Source organism: Octopus sinensis, linkage group LG1 (assembly GCF_006345805.1).
Source record: "Octopus sinensis linkage group LG1, ASM634580v1, whole genome shotgun sequence".
Taxonomy (NCBI): Eukaryota; Metazoa; Mollusca; class Cephalopoda; order Octopoda; family Octopodidae; genus Octopus; species Octopus sinensis.
Genome location: NC_042997.1, coordinates 31,993,076 through 32,013,446, shown reverse-complemented (window position 1 = coordinate 32,013,446; position 20,371 = coordinate 31,993,076). Strand labels below are relative to the sequence as shown.

Here is a 20,371-nt window from a genome sequence, read left to right as displayed (position 1 = left end):
GCAGCAGTTTAGACATAGTTAGCAGATCTTCCTATAAATGGTTTGAGTGTAACATTACCAAGTGATAGACAACGAAAGGAGGAAGAAAAAAAAAAGAGACTTTATTATTTATATAAAGGAATGATCAATACAAAGAGATATGCCACAGCAGATTCAGCATCTATGTATCCATATTAACATTTGAAAGATCCGGATTTTTCATATGACCAACACAATTTGAATACGTCGTATATAGAAAACACAATAAATAAATAAATAAATAAAAAGATTTTTTTCCCCCCTTTTTTTTTTTTAAAAGCTTCAAATATTGTATTGAGTAATAATTAAGTTTGGTTTCTGTTCTTTGTATAAAAATAAAATAGGAACAAAAACTATTTATGACTAAAAAAAAATTATTGACGGAATTGGTGTTTAATGGTGAATAATTGTATTACCATATAAACTACAATAATAGCATATTTTTGTGTGAAGAAGAAGATCAAGAAATAAGAAGATTTTATGTGAGCTGGTCATGTAAATTAGGTGTATATCTGCATTATTTGGAAGCACCAATATGTATATATATTTTTCTTTGGTTAAAAAAAATCTGATTTATACCTTACACCTAATGAATGAAGCCCTTATTTAAAAATGGTTTAATATAAGAGAGATCAATTCAGTGATTAGCATCTCACCCATACATTTTCATTTATTAAGTGATTTGATATAAATATCTATAAAGTAACTAATTATATATGTGTAATTACATACACACACACCCACAAATATATGTATGTATATATATGTATGCAGTTATTGAGTATGTGCAAAATACAAATTTCCTGAGCAAAAAAGTTTTCATTCAATAATGAATGCGTTACTTATGACAGGATATTAAAAAAAAATCCAGCAAATCATTTGACTGAAAATTGAAGACAATTACAATTACAATATTGATTTCAAATTTTGGCACAAAGCCAGCAATTTTAGGGTAGGGAGTAAGTCGATGACATCTGACATCGACCCCAGTACTCAACTGGTACTTTTTTTATCAACCCCAAAAGGATGAAAGGCAAAGTCAACCTCAGTGGAATTTGAACTCAGAATGTAAGGACAGACAAAATGCCACTAAGCATTTCGCCCAGTGTGTTAACAACTCTGCCAGCTTGCCACCTTGTTACATTTATAATATTGACAATTAAATTAAATTATATAGAAATATTCACTGTGTGTTTTCATTTGTTGATAACCACTTCAATAATATTTTATCATATGTGATATCTAGTTTGACATAAAAGCAGGTTTGCAAGTAAGTTTATATAAGAAGTACACTTTTGCCTAATAATCTTCAATAAACAATTTAGATATAGTGTTACAAAATAAGATATGGCCGGAGTTGCTGCTAGCTGATTCCAAACTGAAGCCATATGTGTAAAGTAGCTGCTGTAGTTGGAATGAATCTTAGAAATGTAATGTAAATACTTAAATGCTGCATTTAGAGATAGTGTGAAAAAAAAAAAAGAAAAAAAAAAAGGTTCTATTATAACTTTGATTTAGCAACAGGAAACAATTTCAGTATGATTGTTCACTCCCATCTAAGGACTCAATCTTGAATGCCCTTCTCACAGTATGAAATAATTTTCAATCGAAATTTCAACCTTCCCGTTTATAATTCTGAATTAAAGTATAAGAGACTGGGGAATCAATATCTGACAAACAAAATAATCCAATAACATGAAGGAAGCCCAGAAATCTTAACTTCTACAATTAGCAACTTTGCAATAAAATATCTTAAAATCTAGTAATAGCTGCACCTTGGCTATGCAAAGTTAATTCATTTAATTTAGTACAGCTTTTAAACAAAGCAATATACAAACCAATACAGGAATTACTTGACAGCAAAATTAAAAATGGTTACATATATAATGAAATTAATAATTTGTAAATTTTAACAACACTTTCTATAATTTTATCTGAGTACCTTTAAGGAAGCTATACCAGTACCTGATGTAACATAAAAAATTTTAAATGCATGTTTATGCCTTAAAACAATAGCACTCAAGATATTAATTACCTCAGAGTTGATGATTTATTGTAATAAAAGAGTTTAAATTTGCATTACTTCAGTTACTAATCTCAAGCTTGTAATGTCCCTTTTCCATGCTAGCATGGGTGGATATGTCTTCGGGATGATTCTTGCTAATTCAGGTAGTGTTTAAAAACCATATAATTGAAGCTGGGTACATGTATCATGTACATGCTCTCTTTGAAGAAGTCTCATAAAAATGAAACGTTAAAAATTCCAATTTATTTGTATTAATTTTTATATCTCAGGTATAAATTACATAGCTTGCATTCGCAGAGGAAATTCCACTGATTATACATATATACACACTCAGACATCTTTAATGTAAATAGACACCCATTATCATAGTTTTATCTGTGCAGACACTACCTGGTGTATCAAACTTGATGTATTAGTTTTCATTTCAGACTACAATTTATTAATTGCTTATAGCAACTACCTATGCCACAAACAGCAGAGAAAAAGTTGTCTGATTTTTAAAGAGAGTGTATTGCGAGTCAATCTGAGGGTGTACTTAGCCAGCGTATGATTGCATAAAAACCTTGGGACTCCTTTTGGCACAGTTAACAAAATGATTGTACAATTCACCAGCAAAGGAAAGAAATCGACAGTACCTGGTTCAGGTAGACCTGGGCCCTCTGACAGGTGTTTCCAGGCTGTCAAGCAGATTGTTGGAAATAATACCTATTGTAAGGCAGCTGATATTGCAGAACTCCAAATGAATTGGAATGCTTCTTTGAGGTATCTCCATCAATTTGATAACTATGGCAGAACAGCTAGAGACCTCTTCTTTGACCAGCAAAAATTCAAAGACAAAAGGAGTGGGCAAATAAGATGGTAGAGAGGTTCAAAGGTTTCGGGGAAACTGTCACATTTCTAGAAGAATTAAGATTTGCCCTATTTTCTGACAGTGGATGTGCGTTGATCTAAAGACTGCCTAATCAAGAGTTTGCTTCATTTCACAGTTGCAACTGATATAAACCAGTTTTTCAGTGGTGTGGAGAGCAATCTGGAGCATTGGTCATTTAGAAGTGGTGGAGTGTATTGACAACATAAACTCAGTAAAATACATTTCCAACCTTTGCAAAGGACTTTTCTCAATTTTCTTCAATGGTCAGTTGGTAAAAAAATGACACTTTATTTATGGAGGATGGCACTTCATGCCACATAGTTTAAAAGACCAGTAACTGGCAAGAGAAAAAAATAGAATCAAAAGAACTCTTAGGCCAAGCCAGTCTCCTGATATGAACTCCATTGAATACTTTTGGGGCAACTTGGCAGAATAGTGGGAAAACCTCCCACAAAAACCAATATGAAAGGCAGATTTGTTCAACTGGATGTGTGCTGTTTGGATAGAAACTACAGAAAACAATTTCTGAATTCAATGTGATGCCCAAAATGGATTAATCCATTAAAAACTGCACAAGGAATGTCTACTAAATACAAGATTAAGTATTTAAAATGCATAAAATATTTTGTTTCTAGAAATGTATCTTTCAAAAATGGTGGTGTCTATTTCTTTCAAGATGACTGTGTGTGTATTATATATATATATATATTTAGTGTTTAGGTAATTTTCAATGCAAGTTCACTGAATAAACTATAAAAAAGGCCACATATTTGTATTGCAGAGGTATAATTGTCAGAATCAATATCAGTATATTTATCTGTATACATAGATAAGAGGTTATGTCAAGCTCAGAAGCATTTAGTACAATACTGCCATTTCTTTTATTCCAGCACTTTTGAATAAACAATAATGAAAAAGGCACTTAAAATTGAAATACTATTTAAAATTACAGTTTTGTTCCTTCAGCTGAATGTGTATAAAATTCAAAACTAAAATGGATGTCCCACATTACATTATTTTGACATTTTTGTCCACCCAGCCAGCAGTGTTACTACAGTGATTGTATAAAGGTGTGAGAGCACTATGAAAATCAGAGAATAGATAAATAGCTGTGATGTACGAGTTTTTTATTTTTCTAATCTAGAGAGAAAAGTAATTGACTAAAAATACCTATTTCTTTATTACCCACAAGGGGCTAAACATAGAGGGGACAAACAAAGACAAATAAACGGATTATGTCGATTACATCGACTCCAGTGCGTAACTGGTACTTAATTTATCGACCCCGAAAGGATGAAAGGCAAAGTCGACCTCGGCGGAATTTGAACTCAGAACGCAGCGGCGGACGAAATACCACAAAGCATTTCGCCTGGCGTGCTAACGCTTCTGCCAATTCGCTGCCTTGACTAAAAATACCATACTGATTAAACAAATTTATCCCTGATTTGAAGTTTTAGAATAAAGAGTGGTTTACAGAAAAAAAAAAAGAAGACTCTCCCCAAAAAACCTTGTAACATCAGAAATTGTTACCAGTCTTTATGTACCTTTACATCATTGAAGAAATTACCTGATAGGAAGGTTGGATGTAGTAAGAAGGGCATCTTGTAAAACTATATTCCTTCCTATCTTATATCAAGAGAAAATGATCTTGACAAGAGAAGGTGGTGGGTTTGTTTTTTTTTTTGTGATTAGGAAGTTTAAAGTAAAATAAAATAAAATAAAAAATTTATTTATTTCCAGACAAAGTTTTTATTTTTTGCTTATTTTTTTTTTTTACAAAGAGAGCAAAATACAAGAAAGATCATAAACAGATACAACAGCATGGAGTTGGGTGGGATTGTAGAAATACTTAACCTTAGAGATGTGCATTTTTGCATACAATAAAACCTTATTTCTTTTGAAACTATTATAGAATTGTGTGTATGTATATATATACTATATTTGAACTAACCTCAGAGAGTTCTTTTGATTTTTGTTGAGCAATACATTGACTCCATTGTCAACCAGAAGACTAAACCCACAATTCATTCAGCTTCAGTAAAACATAGCACTGAAGGTTATCCGCACAATAAATTTTCAAGTAAATTTGCATTGAGTTGAAATTTCTCAAAAATATCGTGTTACCTTAAATAGTTGATTACCTTCAAATGCTATTATCTTACTGGTAGGTGAACTAAAGTATGGCAAACAGTTGAATTTATCAACTCAGTAGTATACATATATATATACAAAGGAATTTATGGTGAAATAGCAACAACAGGATTCAGCAGTTATTATTTCAGGCCATACATTAATTCTCATATGTTAGATAAGAATTTCACACTTGAGTTTAGTCTGCAAAGTAAATACAATCTTTTGTAAAAACTTTAGAGACTGCAGCAACCATCCAAGTTGAAAAAAAAAGTTAATTCAGCTTCGATGGTAAAACTGTCAAGAGAAACTAAACAATTGAACAGAAGGAGACCTATTGATTTCTACTGTCCAATTTAAAATGAATTATTATCTTCAACTTGATAATTGAACTCAATTATGCATCAATTTTAAAAATCAACAGTGAATATAAATAATTATTAATAAAGGAATAAAAAAAATGAATATTTTATAATCATAGAAAACTTAAGTGAAGTTTTGCTTTGATTAGAGTAAGAATAATATAACTCCCACTAAACACCAACTTTTAATTGGCCAATCTTTATTTTATCTTTGGCATTAAGAAAATTCTGAAGCAAATCAGTGACAATTATAGAATATTCTGAAACAGTTGAAGGTCAACAACTGCAAAGATATCAACTAACATTATGCTTGTAACAATGGCCTCTTAAGCTTCACAACTAACACGGCAGCACTTAATATATATATCCATATAATATTGGGCTGTTTCGCTAGATTGTTGAGTTGGTATTTTAAATTATCTACATTATGGAACAGAACGCAATAACAAAAAATAATGGCATAATACATTTCTGTATTCATTATTTGTAGCTAAATTGGAAACTTGACATTAAACACAAATAATTATAAAAAATAACTGTATTTATCTAAGAGCACCTACTTTTAGACAAAAAGAGTTATGGACAATCTCAAAAAGCATACCACATCAAATGGTTAAAAAATGTTTTTCTTTTAATATTCCGTATAGTCCATAAGTAATGTTGCTGCAGGGAAATTTTTTGTGCAAATCATCTATTTCTTTTCAATTGAAATTGAAGTAAAATGCTATATATTTCTTTTACATAAATATTTTAAATAGTTGGAATTTTTAGATACATAAACATGTTTTTTTTAATTTCCATTCAGAGAGAAATTAGTAGCCATAAGCATAGAATAGGCTTGAAGCATTTTAAACGAGTTTATAATTAGTTGAAGGCTCAACATTCTCGTAGTTAAACAGTGACATACCCAAGATGGTAAACAGTTCCAAATTAAGACACTCAAAGCTGATGAAAAATTATGCTGAGTTAACAATGTATATGAAAATAGTGATTCATACAATAATAATAATAATATTATTATTAATAATAATAATTAATGAAGAGATTTCATTAGACAATGAATAACTCGTGTAAACTCTGCAAAAAATTCAATTAAACACTACATAACAAATTGAAATAATGGTTATTGTCATTTATGCCTGATGTTTTAAGAGATGAAGCAAATTCATAAAAACAAAATTTATTTTTTTTTATCCCAAATGAAATATTAATCAATTGATAAACTCTTAGAATCATCAACTATTGTATAAATAACAAGTGCTACCGCCAACAAAATATGTTGTCAGAGCTACGGAAAAAGAATTTGATGAATTCGTTTAATTAAGCGGAATTAATTAATAAAAAAGGACATTCCCTCCCATAAAACCTTAGAATATGAAACTAGTCAAAGAAAGAATGAAAACTAATTAATATATATATATATATATATATATATGTATGCTACATAGATTGCTTTACTGTTATCATTAAGTTTGACTAAATAAAGAAATACAGGAAAAAAAAAAAGCTTATCTAAATACTTGAAAGAGCAAATGGATCATCAGCATCTGTAACATTTAAGAGTTTTTAGTTTGTTTTTTCTTTAGAAAATAATATTAGAAATATTTAAAGATAAGGAAAATATTTTCCAAAGAGGCAAAGGTTAAGTTATCAAGAATTCCATCAGATTGCTTATATTAAATAGGATTTTATGAAATTCTTGGAATAAAAATGGAAACGTTTAATAATTATGTAAATTAATCGATATATTTTCAGTTTTAGTGACATCATGACTACACAGGATTGAAGATGTATATATATATTTATATATATATATATATATATAAATCTATCCAGCCAAAAACTATTTTCCTTTTGTTTGTGATATTTTAGGGAATAGGAGAAACAAGTTGATCTTTGCCAATGAGAATAGTGGGTTGTGGAATCAGGAAACAAAATCTGTCTGAATGGTCCATCACAGAGACTGCCATTCTCACTAGCTGAAGTTGTACCATTTTCCATAGGTATTGGCTGGCCGATGTGATATAAGTTATATTTTCTAAGTGACCCCACTTAATGTAAAGATTACTTAGTATTCTTGGTCAATAGCCATTCTGTTGCGACAACAACTGTGTGTATATTTGTGTGTGTGTGTGTGTGTATATGTGTTTCAAACAAAAGTAATAGTACCTGGCTGGTATCTATGTTTGACAGTAATAATAATGACAATGATGTTTAAATAAAATGTAAGTGGCAATCTTTTCTTTAAACACTAATGCAATAAATTTTATAGAAATTCTCTTTACTCTCTGGCAAGGATCTTAGGGAAAAAAATATAGTGATAAATTTATTTACCAAAACATAATTATAATAATAATAATAATAATGATGATTTGCAAAATATGATACTCATTTTATTGAAAAGAAAAAAAAAAAAAAAAATCAGGATGTTCAAAAATGTATTTGAAGTAATCTTTTCTAAAATGGAATAAACTTTTGGAGAATAAAATAATTTGTAAGTATGGTGTTTAAAAGAAAATATAACAATACTGAATAGATAGTGATTATGAGATGATGACAATGATAATAATAATAATTTCTTAAGTATGAAATCAGTTTTAAGGGAGATAGGAAAATGGGATGCTGTGATGTCAATACTTTTTCCACAAACATAAGCAAAATCGGTTAAGATTTGTTTCATTCTCAATCAGCAACTGAAAGCTGGGCGACACATGATCCCCATTTACCCGAGGACTTACAGCTACACCATTTGCTCATCACAAAAATTTTTTATAATGAAGGCAAAGTTAGATTTGCTTATGAATTCATATAAAGATATTTAGAAAGCCAATAAAACAAATTACAGATATCAAATAACTTGAAATAGCTGGCTAAATGATTAAAAAAAAAAAAAAAAAAAAAAAAAATGGACAGGGGAAGATCAGCGTTCACTGATTCTTTGAGTATTGATGAAAAAGAAAATTGATGAACTTTTCCAGAGTTACTGATACTTTTCATATGAGCTGTCATGGTAAACACCACAAAAACTCCAAACCATTATCTGTTTACACCATAGCACGTGAGGATGCCATTGTCTGAAAAATATAAAGATGATATTCATAAATATTTGTTCAGACATATACACTACATATAGATACACTGGCATGTATGCACAGAAGACTGACACACACACACACACATCTATATATATATATATATATATATATATATATATATATACAGGGTGTCCCAAAAAAATGTATACACACCTTAAATAATTGTAAATTTGTTATTCTTTGTAAGCCTAGTACTTATTCTATCGTTCTCTTTTGCCGAACCACTATGTGTATACATTTTTTGGGGACACCCTGTATGTATATATATATATATATATATATATATATATATAAAACACTAACAAATATACACAAAAGATTGACAAGCATATACATAAAGAAGAGCATGAAACATAGATCCAGAAGATTGGCACACATGCATGCACACACGCACACACACACACACACACACACGCACACACACACGCATGCACAAGATTTGAGACATATATATACATAAGATTGATACATAATATTTATGTTGTTAGTACAAGAAATGGAAGTTGTTTGATCTAAAACTTAGTTGTGTAAAATAAAGAGAAGGACCCCAAAATTTTAAGCCAATATAAAAAGAACAAAAAAACTCCCCCAAAAACAGAACCAAAAACTCCCCCCCCCCCGAAAAACAGAACAAACAACTCCCCCCCCCCCGAAAAACAGAACAAAAAACTCCCCCCCCCCCGAAAAACAGAACAAAAACCCACTCATACAACCAGTCTTATTTCTAAGCTGACCTATCACCATCATGATTATGTCAGTTTTTCCATGCCAGCATGGGTTGGACAAGACTTTTTGAGCACTGTTTTTAGAACCAGATGCCCTTCCTGATATTAACACTAAGTTATTCCACACAACATGCAGGAAAAAAGCACATGTTAAATGGAAAATACACATAACTATACTGCAGACTATGTCAGACACAATTTTTGGATTCAACATAATGTGTCGATTATGACAAGAAGGGAACCCATCCGTTCTGGTATAAGCTGGGAATTAAACTTTAAAACAATCAGTCACGTATATTTCAGTTCAGTCTCAATGATGTTACCTATTCAAACAAAAGAGGTAAGCCAGTAAGAGAGCTGCTAAGTGGATGTTTAACCTACTAAAGATAGCAGCCAAATCTTCCTCATATCACATCCTACCATTTTCAACTAGAGAACACAGGATAAAGATATTCTAAATACATTATGTCTGAAAGACAGGATGTATTGGTTGGAACACTTGGTCACAGCTGACCTAAGCTAAACACTACTATTACCAAATAGATATGATACTGGACAGTCCAACAAAGAAATAGGCACTTTGTCCCCTTTTCTAGCCTAGCATTTATGCTCATAAAGACATAACACTTTGCTCAAAATAACCCAGTCTATAGAGTAGGAATATTGACAAGTTATATCTTGAAGAGGAGTAGAACTGAATTCAACACTTTCTGAAATAGACTAGCATCCTCTCCATAGTGAACTGTGTGTTCTCATTCACAAAAAAACCCCACACATTGGAGATAAGTAAGCACCAGACCAGCTAGGTGGAAGGTAGAGGTTTTTTTTCAATAATTTGTTTCCCTATTACATTTTATGGTTAGCTATAGAGAGAGAGAGAGAGAGAGAGAGAGGCAGTCTCAAACTTTTTGCAGGGCTCCTAAACTTGTAATAGAGGAAGATATTGGGATATTGTCAGAGACTAAATATGGTCTGAATGCTTGCAACAGACAGGACCCAATCCACTTAAAGGACCTCAAGGACCAGGTGGCACCGGTGTTAAAGAAGGCAGTGGAGGTCAGCCAGCCAGGAACAGATATGGTTCAGTTGATGAGCTTCTGCAGTTTCCAATTACTCTATTTCAGTCAAGGATTAGGAAGAACTGAGTTTAGGCTAAAAATCACTTGCCAAAAGTACCACGCAGGGGGACCAATCTTGGAACTACTTTATTGCAAAGTAAACTTCTTAGACGGATGTTCATTCGTGATCACCTGTGAAAGGAAATTAAAATAACAAAACGAAAAAAAATTTAATAATTGTCATCATTTAATGTCCATGCTAGCATGGGTTGGATGGTTTGATAGGATCTGATGGGTCCAGGGACTGCACTGTACTCTGTCTGCTATGCCATGGTTTCTAAGGCTGAATATCCTTCCTAATATCAACCACTTTTTCTTATGTCACTGGCACTAGAGAGATCACCTTGAAACTTGCAAGCCTACAAGGGTCTCTATGCTAGTAGGTTAAAGTATGAATGAAATGGGTAGGGGAGCAGGGGAGCTACATGGCTACTTACATTTAGGACAGAAAAATGAGTCAGTAGTAGCTGTGAAGACAGATAGTGGTGGTAAGATGTCTGGGTGGCGCCTCAAGGTACAAGGCAAGTCGAAGTGAGTGGGTTGGGGTTTGCAAGAGTGTGCGAAAGGGGAGAGATGGGGGAAAAGGGAGAAGAGAGGTAGGCAACGTCTGTAAGGATTGAGTCATGTTGGGGGGTGGATGAGGGTGGGTGGGTAGGAATTGTCAATGGTGCCTGAACTTAAGGAGATACCAGCATGCAAGAAGGGAGCAGCAACAGGACAGTAATGATGATACAGTTGATGTGGGGGAAAAACAAAAGAGATAACATGTTTGGGCAAGCTACAGGTGGGGGCAGGAGACAGAGAGAGAAACAAAAAGCGAGAGAAAGTTGGGTGTAGGGCAAGATAAAATATGGTGGTCTAAGGGACAATAAATTCAAAAAAAGAAAGGCTGTCATTTCATTCTTATTGGAATAAATCATTTTATTTTCTAATATCAAAACTTACCTGACTGATGAGATTTACTCCTGTCAATCCCTCAATAACATGTGGCAGTTTCTCCATGATCTGGAGGACTTCGTTAGTCAGTTTAGCTGCACCGATTTCGCTCTTTCCAGTAGAAACCATGGTTACCTTACGGCACTGAGCCAATGGTGCCGCAATTTCTGCAGCAATCTGTAGTGGAAGAGAGAAAAATACATTTTGCTTTAGAAATTCATTTATGATAATTTAAGGTGCTGATGTGGAGATTCAATACTAAAAGAAGAGTTAAGTTTATTATAAAAAATATTAGCCTAGCAAGAGCAGAAAAGCAGCATCTCTAACTTTATGCAGGGCTTCCAAAACTGGTTTAGTACAGTTGGAAGCAGTGTATCAAGACATCAAGTTATTTTCAGACCAGAGATCGAATCCAAATGTTTGCAATATTGTTAACTTCAGTAAAGTCACCTAAGAGTTTCATGTTGTTGAACTGAGTGATAGATTAATTTCCTGACACAAGGGCATGTACAGTTTATTTGAAGGGCTTCTGCAGAGTTTTGCAGGGTTTCCATTTATCAAATTTCAAGGCTATTCTAGAAAGTACAAGATGTCTCACAAAGCAACAGAAACTGGAAACATGAACAAAGCAAACTTCTTAACCATAGAGAGGTTGTAGCATTATTTATAAGTATATATTACAGTGTGGAGGCGCAATGGCCTAGTGGTTAGTGCAGTGGACTCGCGGTCGGAGGATCGCGGTTTCGATTCCCAGAACGGGCGTTGTGTGTGTTTATTGGGCGAAAACACCTAAAAGCTCCACGAGGCTCCGGCAGGGGGTGGTGATCCCTGCTGTACTCTTTCACCACTCTTTCTTCTGTTGGCCTGCTCGCTTAGCCAGCGGGGTGGCGTCATATGAAGGCATTGTGACCAGCAATGTGTAACAACATCTGATGGTCTGGTCGGTCACGTGATCACGTGATATATTACAGTAATACTTGGAAAAATTTGGAGGCTCATTGTCACACCATCTAAACACTTAATAACTTTAGATAATCCCACACAATGTAATCAAATGTTAAATTAGACAAGGTTAATTAAGATCTGATGTTATAACATTCTGATACAGGTTAGACTAATCAGTGTTTCAATTAGGAATACAAAAGCCTACTGACCAATAATTCAGTTGAAAATCTGCAGAGAAATTCAACAAAAGTGGCAACATCTGTGATGAAAAGTCCAGGCTGGGACTTTTACCATTTTGAAAAATACATTTAAAGCCATTCTGCATGTTTTTGTATATTTTCTCAGAAATAAATTCACTGAATTAGGATATCATGTCTGGATCACTTTTGTCTGCCTTGCTGCAAAGCTTCCAGGCAAAATCATTCTCAGTAAACTAGTGTTATTTCTGAAACTTCATTATTGGATTAATGTTGTGTTGTGTTGCATTTCTTTGTTCATAGCAAACATATCTTATTTTTAAAAAGATTTACAGCTTGAATGAGACACACTTTTTTGCAAATAACAATGAGGATGTTGTGGCAGAGGTTATCTAGTTAGCATTTCCGTGATTGTTCCAATCATTGATATGACCAAGTTTAAAGCTTCACCAAATACACAGACAATGGCCAGCTTCCAATTACTTGGGTACTTGAAATTTTACCCTCAGTGTGATCATCATCATCATCGTTTAACGCCTGCTTTAAACAATGATGATGATGATCACACTGAGTGTAAAATTTCAAGTACCCAATGTTCTTCTTTAGTACACACGATGAGCATTTAGTACTTGAAGTTGCAGGCTGCTTGCCATTCATGATGTTAAGAAATTGTGTGAACAAATTGAGTGTTGGTGAGAGTATGTACAAGTGCAAATCATATTTTAGCATAGAATTATTATAATAATATGTTATCCTCCAAAAAATATCACTAAAGAAACAAAACAAACACACAAAAAATGCCTAAGTACTAAACAAGGTAGTGTTAAATAAGCAATTATTGTACACAAATAAATTAAAGTGATGTAGTAACATTGTTAAACATCAAGCATAGTTCTAAGTGTGGCTTACCTTTGGAAGAGCTTCCAGGATCATATCGGTTTTAGCAGCGTCCTCATATGACTGCCAAGCAATAGCCTTGTGTTTCATTTGTTCAGCATCAGCCTTTGCCTTCACTTGAATAGCATAAGCTTCAGCTTCGCCTTTCATCTGAGAAAATAGCATTTTATAAATATGTGTATATGTGTTTATACATATATATATACATACATACATACAGGTCGTCCTGACATTAAAGCAACCAAAGTTTCAGGCTTTAATAGCTATCAATAAATGTGATAAGATATGAAAATTATAAATCATTATAAAAACTTAATTCTGAAAAGAAATTTGACATCGTACAGACAGTAAAACACCAGAATGACTGACTTTGGAGTATATTTGGCTTAAGTCAAGGGTAGACTCATAAATCAATGTTAAAATCAACAGTCAGTTATGGTTTGGGTGGCTGTGACAGCCACTGGAAGGTCTGCCCTCGTTTTTATGCTCTCGAGTATTTAAATTAACACTCAGCGATACATTAGCAACATTCTGGAAACTGAACTGCTTCCATGGGCAAATGAGGCACTTTCGAGGTGCACTTTGGAGTCTCCAACAGGACTTGGTACCACCCACAACTCCAAGCAGACACAACACTGGATTCAGGAAAATATTCCGTTGTTCATAGGCAAGGATGTATGGCCCTCAAGAAGCTTTGATCTCAACCAGTTGGATTTTTCAGTTTGGTTCATTTTGGAGACAAGGGTCTTGAGCACTTGACGTTTTGCTTGATGCTCTGAAGGAAAAATTGCACCAGGAATGGGCTTTGATTCCACAAGAACAGCCGCATGCTGCATGTGAAGCATATCTAGACTTAAGGCTGTGATTTGAAACAGAGGTGGTCATTTAGAATAAATGTGAGAGTGTCATAATTGTGTTTCCTTTATCATTGCAATGCTCAGACCTGAAAAATAGCAATATTTTGCTTTGGCAAAATGGAAAAAAAATTGCTTGCCTTAATTTTAGGATACCCTCTGTGTATGTGTGTTTATATATATATCATCATTTAACATCTGATTTTTTTTATTACTTCTATGTATGCATAAGTAGGACTATATATATATATATAATTAAATATGAGCAAATTACATTCAAACAATGAAGATTTAAATGATTCAGAAGAAAAAGTGGCATAGTTTATAATGATGTAAACCTTTGAATATACAGTAAATCAACCAAATGGAGCATACAAGCACTCTAAAGAAGATGGATGTATTCCTCCAAAGAAGATGTCTGCATCAAGGAACATGCATGCACACAGTCTCTCTCAAAAGTACACACACACTCAAACTATTTTGACAAAGAATTGGTACCAACCTTCTTAGCAGCAGCATTAGCTTCAGCTTCAAGAATAATCCGGTTTCTAAGAAACAAAATATATTTAATTAATCTTTAATCTTTTAGCAATTTACTCCACATGTATATGCCTTCTGTTTGTTCACAGAACTGCACACTACTTTGAACAGAAGAAAGACTGAGAGACCAAATATATTTGGACACACAAGAAATGCCACATGCTGTAAGGTTTTAATGTAACTAAATTAAGTCACATTTGTCACAGTATCATCATAATGTACAGACTTTTTATAAAGTATCATGTGCTCAAACAAGATGCCATCATTATTTAACATCCTCTTTTCCATGCATGCATGGATCAAATGGAATTCATTAGGGCAGATTTTCTAGCGGTGGTGCCCCAGCATGGCCGCAGCCTTCGGGCTAAAACATTTTTAAGTATTTAAGGATTTATAGCTAGATGCCCTTACTGTTGCCAACCCTAACCCATTTCCAAGCAAGGTGATATTTCCTCATAGCTAGTCATGTTTTTCACAAAAGATTGGAAATTAACAACCCCACTTATATGATGATAATGCTCATTTACAATCATATGTCTATATGTGGCTAGACACACACAATAAACTTCTTTCAGTTTGTCTACTAAAGCCACTCAAACTTGGAACTGGATCTAAAGAAAGAATATGAAGAAACTTGAACTTGCAGTGTTCAAGTACTTTATTGCAAGCATTCAGTAACATAGAAAATGACGAGGCTTTGATAAATAGCAACATAATTTTAATTACATATTATACCTCACAACATAGACATCTTTTTTGTGTCCATAAACATACCAAGTCTTTCAGTAAAAGATTGTTTTGAGGTTTAAGTTGAGCTTATATACATATTGTTTACAGCATACTGTGCACATTGTCTTTTTCTGAGAGAAGACTAAAAAAGTGGTGAAGCTTACCTTATGTTTTGACAGTACTAAGCAATTCAGGGACAGACATCTGGTGTAAAACAACAGCTTATTGCAGGTTTATTTAATATCAGAGGCAGAGAGAAATAACTGCTGTCAGGGTGAATACTGTAAGCCTCCATTTCTCTTCTGCTCAAGTCAATACAGATAGTTAAACATTGATGGATACTACTGATAGAGTTAATTATCAAATCCCCATGAACAGAGCTATCTGTTAATGAGCGATTAGCCCTCCTAGTTTTAAGATGAAATAAGTGGAAGTTGCAGTGTTCCATGCCACCCAAAAGGCCATCAGCAGAATTAAGTAAAATAGCTAAGACCCAAAAATTGAGCACAGGGTTGCAATCTTGGCTTTGTCAGGAACTTACCGTCTCTGCCAAGCCATGCTGCTTACCAAACTATGTTTGTCATGTTAAACAACCTATTTTACCATATGTGAAATATTAATTTCTCATCAGGCAGTTTAATTTAAAGTTTACCATGTGAACAATACATTTATTAGAGTTTTCTCACCTATTAGCTTCTGCTATCTTCTCCAACCTATATTTCTCAGCTTCAGCAGGTTTTCGGACTTGACTGTCAAGTTCTCGTTCTCGGCGAACAATTTCCTGCTCTTGAACAGCAATTTGTTGAGTCCTTTCAACCACCACTACTTGCATGTCTTCTTCTTTGATTTTTTGTTTAGTCTTAGCAGCCTACAATGGAATACAACAGAGTTTCACTTCAACATTCAAATTCGCTCAATCCATACTAACATACAGTCATCTTTGTTTGTTTGTTTGTTGTAGTAACTGATTTTACAATTAGATGAAATTTCAACTGTTAACAATATCATCATCATCATCATTGTTTAGCGTCCGTTTTCCATGCTAGCATGTGTTGGACGGTTCTACTGGGGGTCTGTGAAGCCAGAAGGCTTCATCAGGCCCAGTCAAATTTGGCAGTGTTTCTATGGCTGGATGCCCTTCCTAACACCAACCACTCCGTGAGTGTAGTGGGTGCTTTTTACGTGCCACCTGCACAGGTGCCAGACAGAGCTGGCAAACGGCCACGAACGGACGGTGCTTTTTATGTGCCACCGGCACGAGGGCCAGGCGAGGCTGGCAACGGACACGAACGGATGGTGCTTTTTACGTGCCTGGAAACTATCAGTCAGGTTGACTACAGACTGAAGCACTTACCTAGGTACACAGCACAATACATTTAATTATGTTTCCAAAGTCACAGCCATTTAGTCATTAACTGAAAACCTTACTCTTATAGCCATTATGCTGTACATAATGCTGAAATATAAATCTTTAGTACACAATTTTTATTAATTCATTGCAGCATCATCTTTTAATGAGTACACACACATATCCACATATGTGAATGCAACCCTGACCAAATTGGGTTAAGATGTTTGCTTCACAATCATGAGGATCCCAGATTCAATTCCAATGTGACATTTTAGGCAAGTGTCTCTTACAATAGGGTTGGATGAACACCATGAGGGATATGACAGACTGTAACAAGTGGTGAGACTGTTAGAAAAGAAAAAACACATTCAACCTATATGTACATGGAAAAACCAATGTAAAATGATAATAAAGATGACACATTATCATCATTTGATGTCTGTTTTCCATGCTGGCATGGGTTAGATGGCTTGACAGGAACTGGCAAACCAAGGGCTGCACTAGGTTCCATAGTCTGTTTTTTGACTTCGTTTCTACAGCTGGATGCCCTTCCTAATACCAACCACATTAAAGAGTGTAGTGGGTGCTTTTTATGTGGCACTATCACCAGTGATTTTCATGTGGCACCAGTGCAATACACTTATCGAACATTTGTCCATATATTCCATGCCAGCTTGGAATATGAATGTTAAATGATGAGGGTGATGGTCTGTGTGTGTTGAATATCACCATCAGTATGGATCTTTTCTTGCAAAAAGAAAAAAAAAACATCCATAATATTACTTGAACTACATTCCAGTGACTGCTCTTTAGAGCCAGAAAATACTTCAACCATTGCTGCATATACAGGCATCCTACTCCACATCCAAAGGAGGGATGCCCGACAGCTTGGCATAAATTCACTCAGACATGCTCTAGCCACTGGCTATTGAATCTGCTGCCTTTTCTCACTACCTTTTCTACTGCTACTATAATGGCTTCTGCTCCTCAGAGCCAGCTAGGTTCATGCCACCTTCACTCCAGTATTCCTTACACACACACACACACACACCTTTCCACCTTTCATCATCCTTGTGTCTAACCTACCAGGTCCTGCACTAATCACTACTCCTAGTTCTTCCTTCCCAGAATATCAACCCTCTGTAATTCCTGATCTGCTTATGCTATTTGGGTAGGTGTTGACTTACAAGGTTTCAAGTGAAATATAATGGTAAGTGTGTATGTGTGTGTGTGTATATAAACTGGTTACACTGAGCACATTCTTATTTGTTTTCAATTTGTTCTGCAGGTTTTCTTGCATTTACAGCAATAATACTACATTACACTTTTCATATACAACTAAAATGCCTGCTGTTGCAAAGTAAATTTCGTTGCCAAGTAACTTAAAAGGCAATCTTCCAAAATCCCTGCTACAACTACTTCAAATGCTTCATGAAATATTTTAACTAGTTAACAAAAATCTCTACTTCCTGTAAGCCATCAAAACTACTTCTTGTTAGTTACAGTAGTATGCCCGAAGTTTTTTTTTCTGGTCAATCTGTTAAAAATTTGATTGTATTTTATATATTTGATGTTTACACTCACTACAGTACACTAAGTCCTCACTAACTTCTCCCCTGAATATTAATCAAGGTCACTTCATTAACTCCATTAACATGTTTTGTGATATCAATTTGTGTCTTTATTTTGACTATGTTTAGCTTCATGTTTTCAGCCTACCCATCTTGTACAAGTTCTAACCCACTTTTCTTTAGTCTGAAGTTCTTTTATGTTATCTGTAACAAATTTCCATATTCATTCAGACCTGATTTCTAAAGATTATTTCCTCAAAGATGGATGTGAAGAGACGATAGCTGAAAGTGGAGCTTTGCAAAAGCTCTTTACTTAGTTCATAATTGATCCTGAGACTAATTTAGTACCTCAGTACATGATTAAATAGAAGTCATTCATAGATCATGTGATTGGATTTCATGAAAAAATTTCTCTTACAAGTCGTTATGAAATAGAATTGTTTGTTCTTAGTCAAAAGATTTTCTTACTATTGTTTTCAATAACATCTGTGAGATACATATGTAAATTTAAACTAGCACAACTCAGTAATATCTGATGAGCAACAAACCCATAACATTGAGTGGGAAAAAGACACTTACTTGAAGATCGTAAGCCATATCGGACATAGCTTTCTTAGAGTTTACTTCTTGATCGTACGCGGCTTTCTTCAATTCAAAATCTCTCTGAGCTTTGGAAATTTCAATATCATTGGCATAACGAGCAGCCATCTTTTGTTCTTCAGCTTTGGCTTCCTGTAAAAACATTCATCGAAAAATAATTATGGAATGTGTTGAAGTAGAGCAAAAATACTTTTTAAAAATTTTATAAATTACGGATAGTGGGGAAAGATTAAGTGTATACTGGATAATATAGTCAAAGAAAAGAGAGTTTGTTTTGAGTTTCAGTCACTGGATTATGACTACTGGGACACCATCTCAAGGGTTTAGCATAGTGTGATTTCCAAAGTGGATTCCATGAAAAAATGTTGGGGTTTCTTGAGATAACATGTATCTTTATAAAAACAAAAATGAGATTCATCATTTTCAAAATAGATTATTATAATGATGTCTATATCCTTATGTATATACAAATGTGGAACAGTGCTAGAGGTAGGATTTTGTCTCAGAGAAATTTCTCCTTTAGAGATTGTTTAAAAAAGATTAGCTCACACAGAATGACATTAGTGAGCTGGTAGACATTGGTGTTTCTGCTATAGTAAGCTAGGTTGGAACTTTTTGTCTATATAGAAATCAATATACAATACATTGACTGTATTGAAACAACATCAGATTAAAAGTACAATGTGTATATCCTTATGTATATAAAAATGTGAACTCTGTTTTATGTAAATAAATTCCCTAAAACAATTTTGTTTCATTTAAGGTCTTATTTATAATTAGCAAAGCGAGGAGTTGTTTGTAAAATATGTACAGAGGTACTAGTTATAAGATTTTGGAGAATTAGATAAATGTCCCTCACCAAAATAAGTTATGGAATCACTGGTTTAGTTAATTATATTGACCTCCACTCTGAGAACTTGACTGTAACTTATTTTATCAACTTTGGAAAAGCTGACTTGGGTTGGATTTGAACTCAAAACATAAGTATAACTGAATACCACAAGTTATTTTTCTGATGCTCAACCAATTCTAGTATTCACTGCCCTATCAGGGTAGATCTGGCAGCCAAAGAATAACTGCCACCAACATTAGGATTATTACATGGAAATATTTCATTTGATGGGGAATGTAATTGCTTATAATCCAAGATAGCAGGAAGGTCTTTTCATTTAAAATTAATCACCTCAAAATAAACAATGGTGAAAGTATTGTTTAACATCAATTACACTATTATTCTGAACATCTACTTCATCACAAACAATCAAAACAGGAGACACTATATCCATATGTTACGCATTCCAAAACAGCTCTTCTACGGTGAACTCAGCCAGGGCAAACGCAAAGTCGGAGGGCAGAAGAAGCGCTTCAAGGACAGTCTCAAAGTCTCTCTCAAAGACTTCTCCATC

General features: G+C 34.0%; 1 protein-coding gene and 1 long non-coding RNA gene across 8 annotated transcripts in view; both read right to left on the bottom strand.

Annotated features, from left to right (window-relative positions):
• Positions 1 to 3,171: 3,171 nt before the first annotated feature.
• LOC118760968 lies at positions 3,172 to 7,521 on the bottom strand. The gene is made up of 2 exons (XR_004997070.1): positions 4,332 to 7,521; positions 3,172 to 4,085 (listed from the first exon to the last, which is right to left on the bottom strand). It is a non-coding gene; the product is annotated as an uncharacterized LOC118760968 (long non-coding RNA).
• Positions 7,522 to 7,775: 254 nt separating this feature from the next.
• Positions 7,776 to 20,371, bottom strand: part of LOC115215792 (flotillin-1) — a 103,757-nt gene continuing 91,161 nt past the window's right edge. For 5 of the 7 annotated variants that reach the window (XM_029785099.2, XM_029785113.2, XM_029785093.2 and 2 more), the window contains 7 exons: positions 18,945 to 19,097; positions 16,130 to 16,311; positions 14,677 to 14,722; positions 13,333 to 13,470; positions 11,291 to 11,458; positions 10,395 to 10,477; positions 7,776 to 8,481 (listed from right to left, as the gene is read on the bottom strand). In XM_029785099.2, coding sequence (XP_029640959.1) covers positions 10,433 to 10,477; positions 11,291 to 11,458; positions 13,333 to 13,470; positions 14,677 to 14,722; positions 16,130 to 16,311; positions 18,945 to 19,097 — 732 coding nt within the window. In that variant the 3' untranslated portion in view covers positions 7,776 to 8,481; positions 10,395 to 10,432. The remainder of the gene's footprint in view (positions 8,482 to 10,394; positions 10,478 to 11,290; positions 11,459 to 13,332; positions 13,471 to 14,676; positions 14,723 to 16,129; positions 16,312 to 18,944; positions 19,098 to 20,371) is intronic. The other 2 variants (XM_036498481.1, XM_029785106.2) reach the window with 2 other exon arrangements.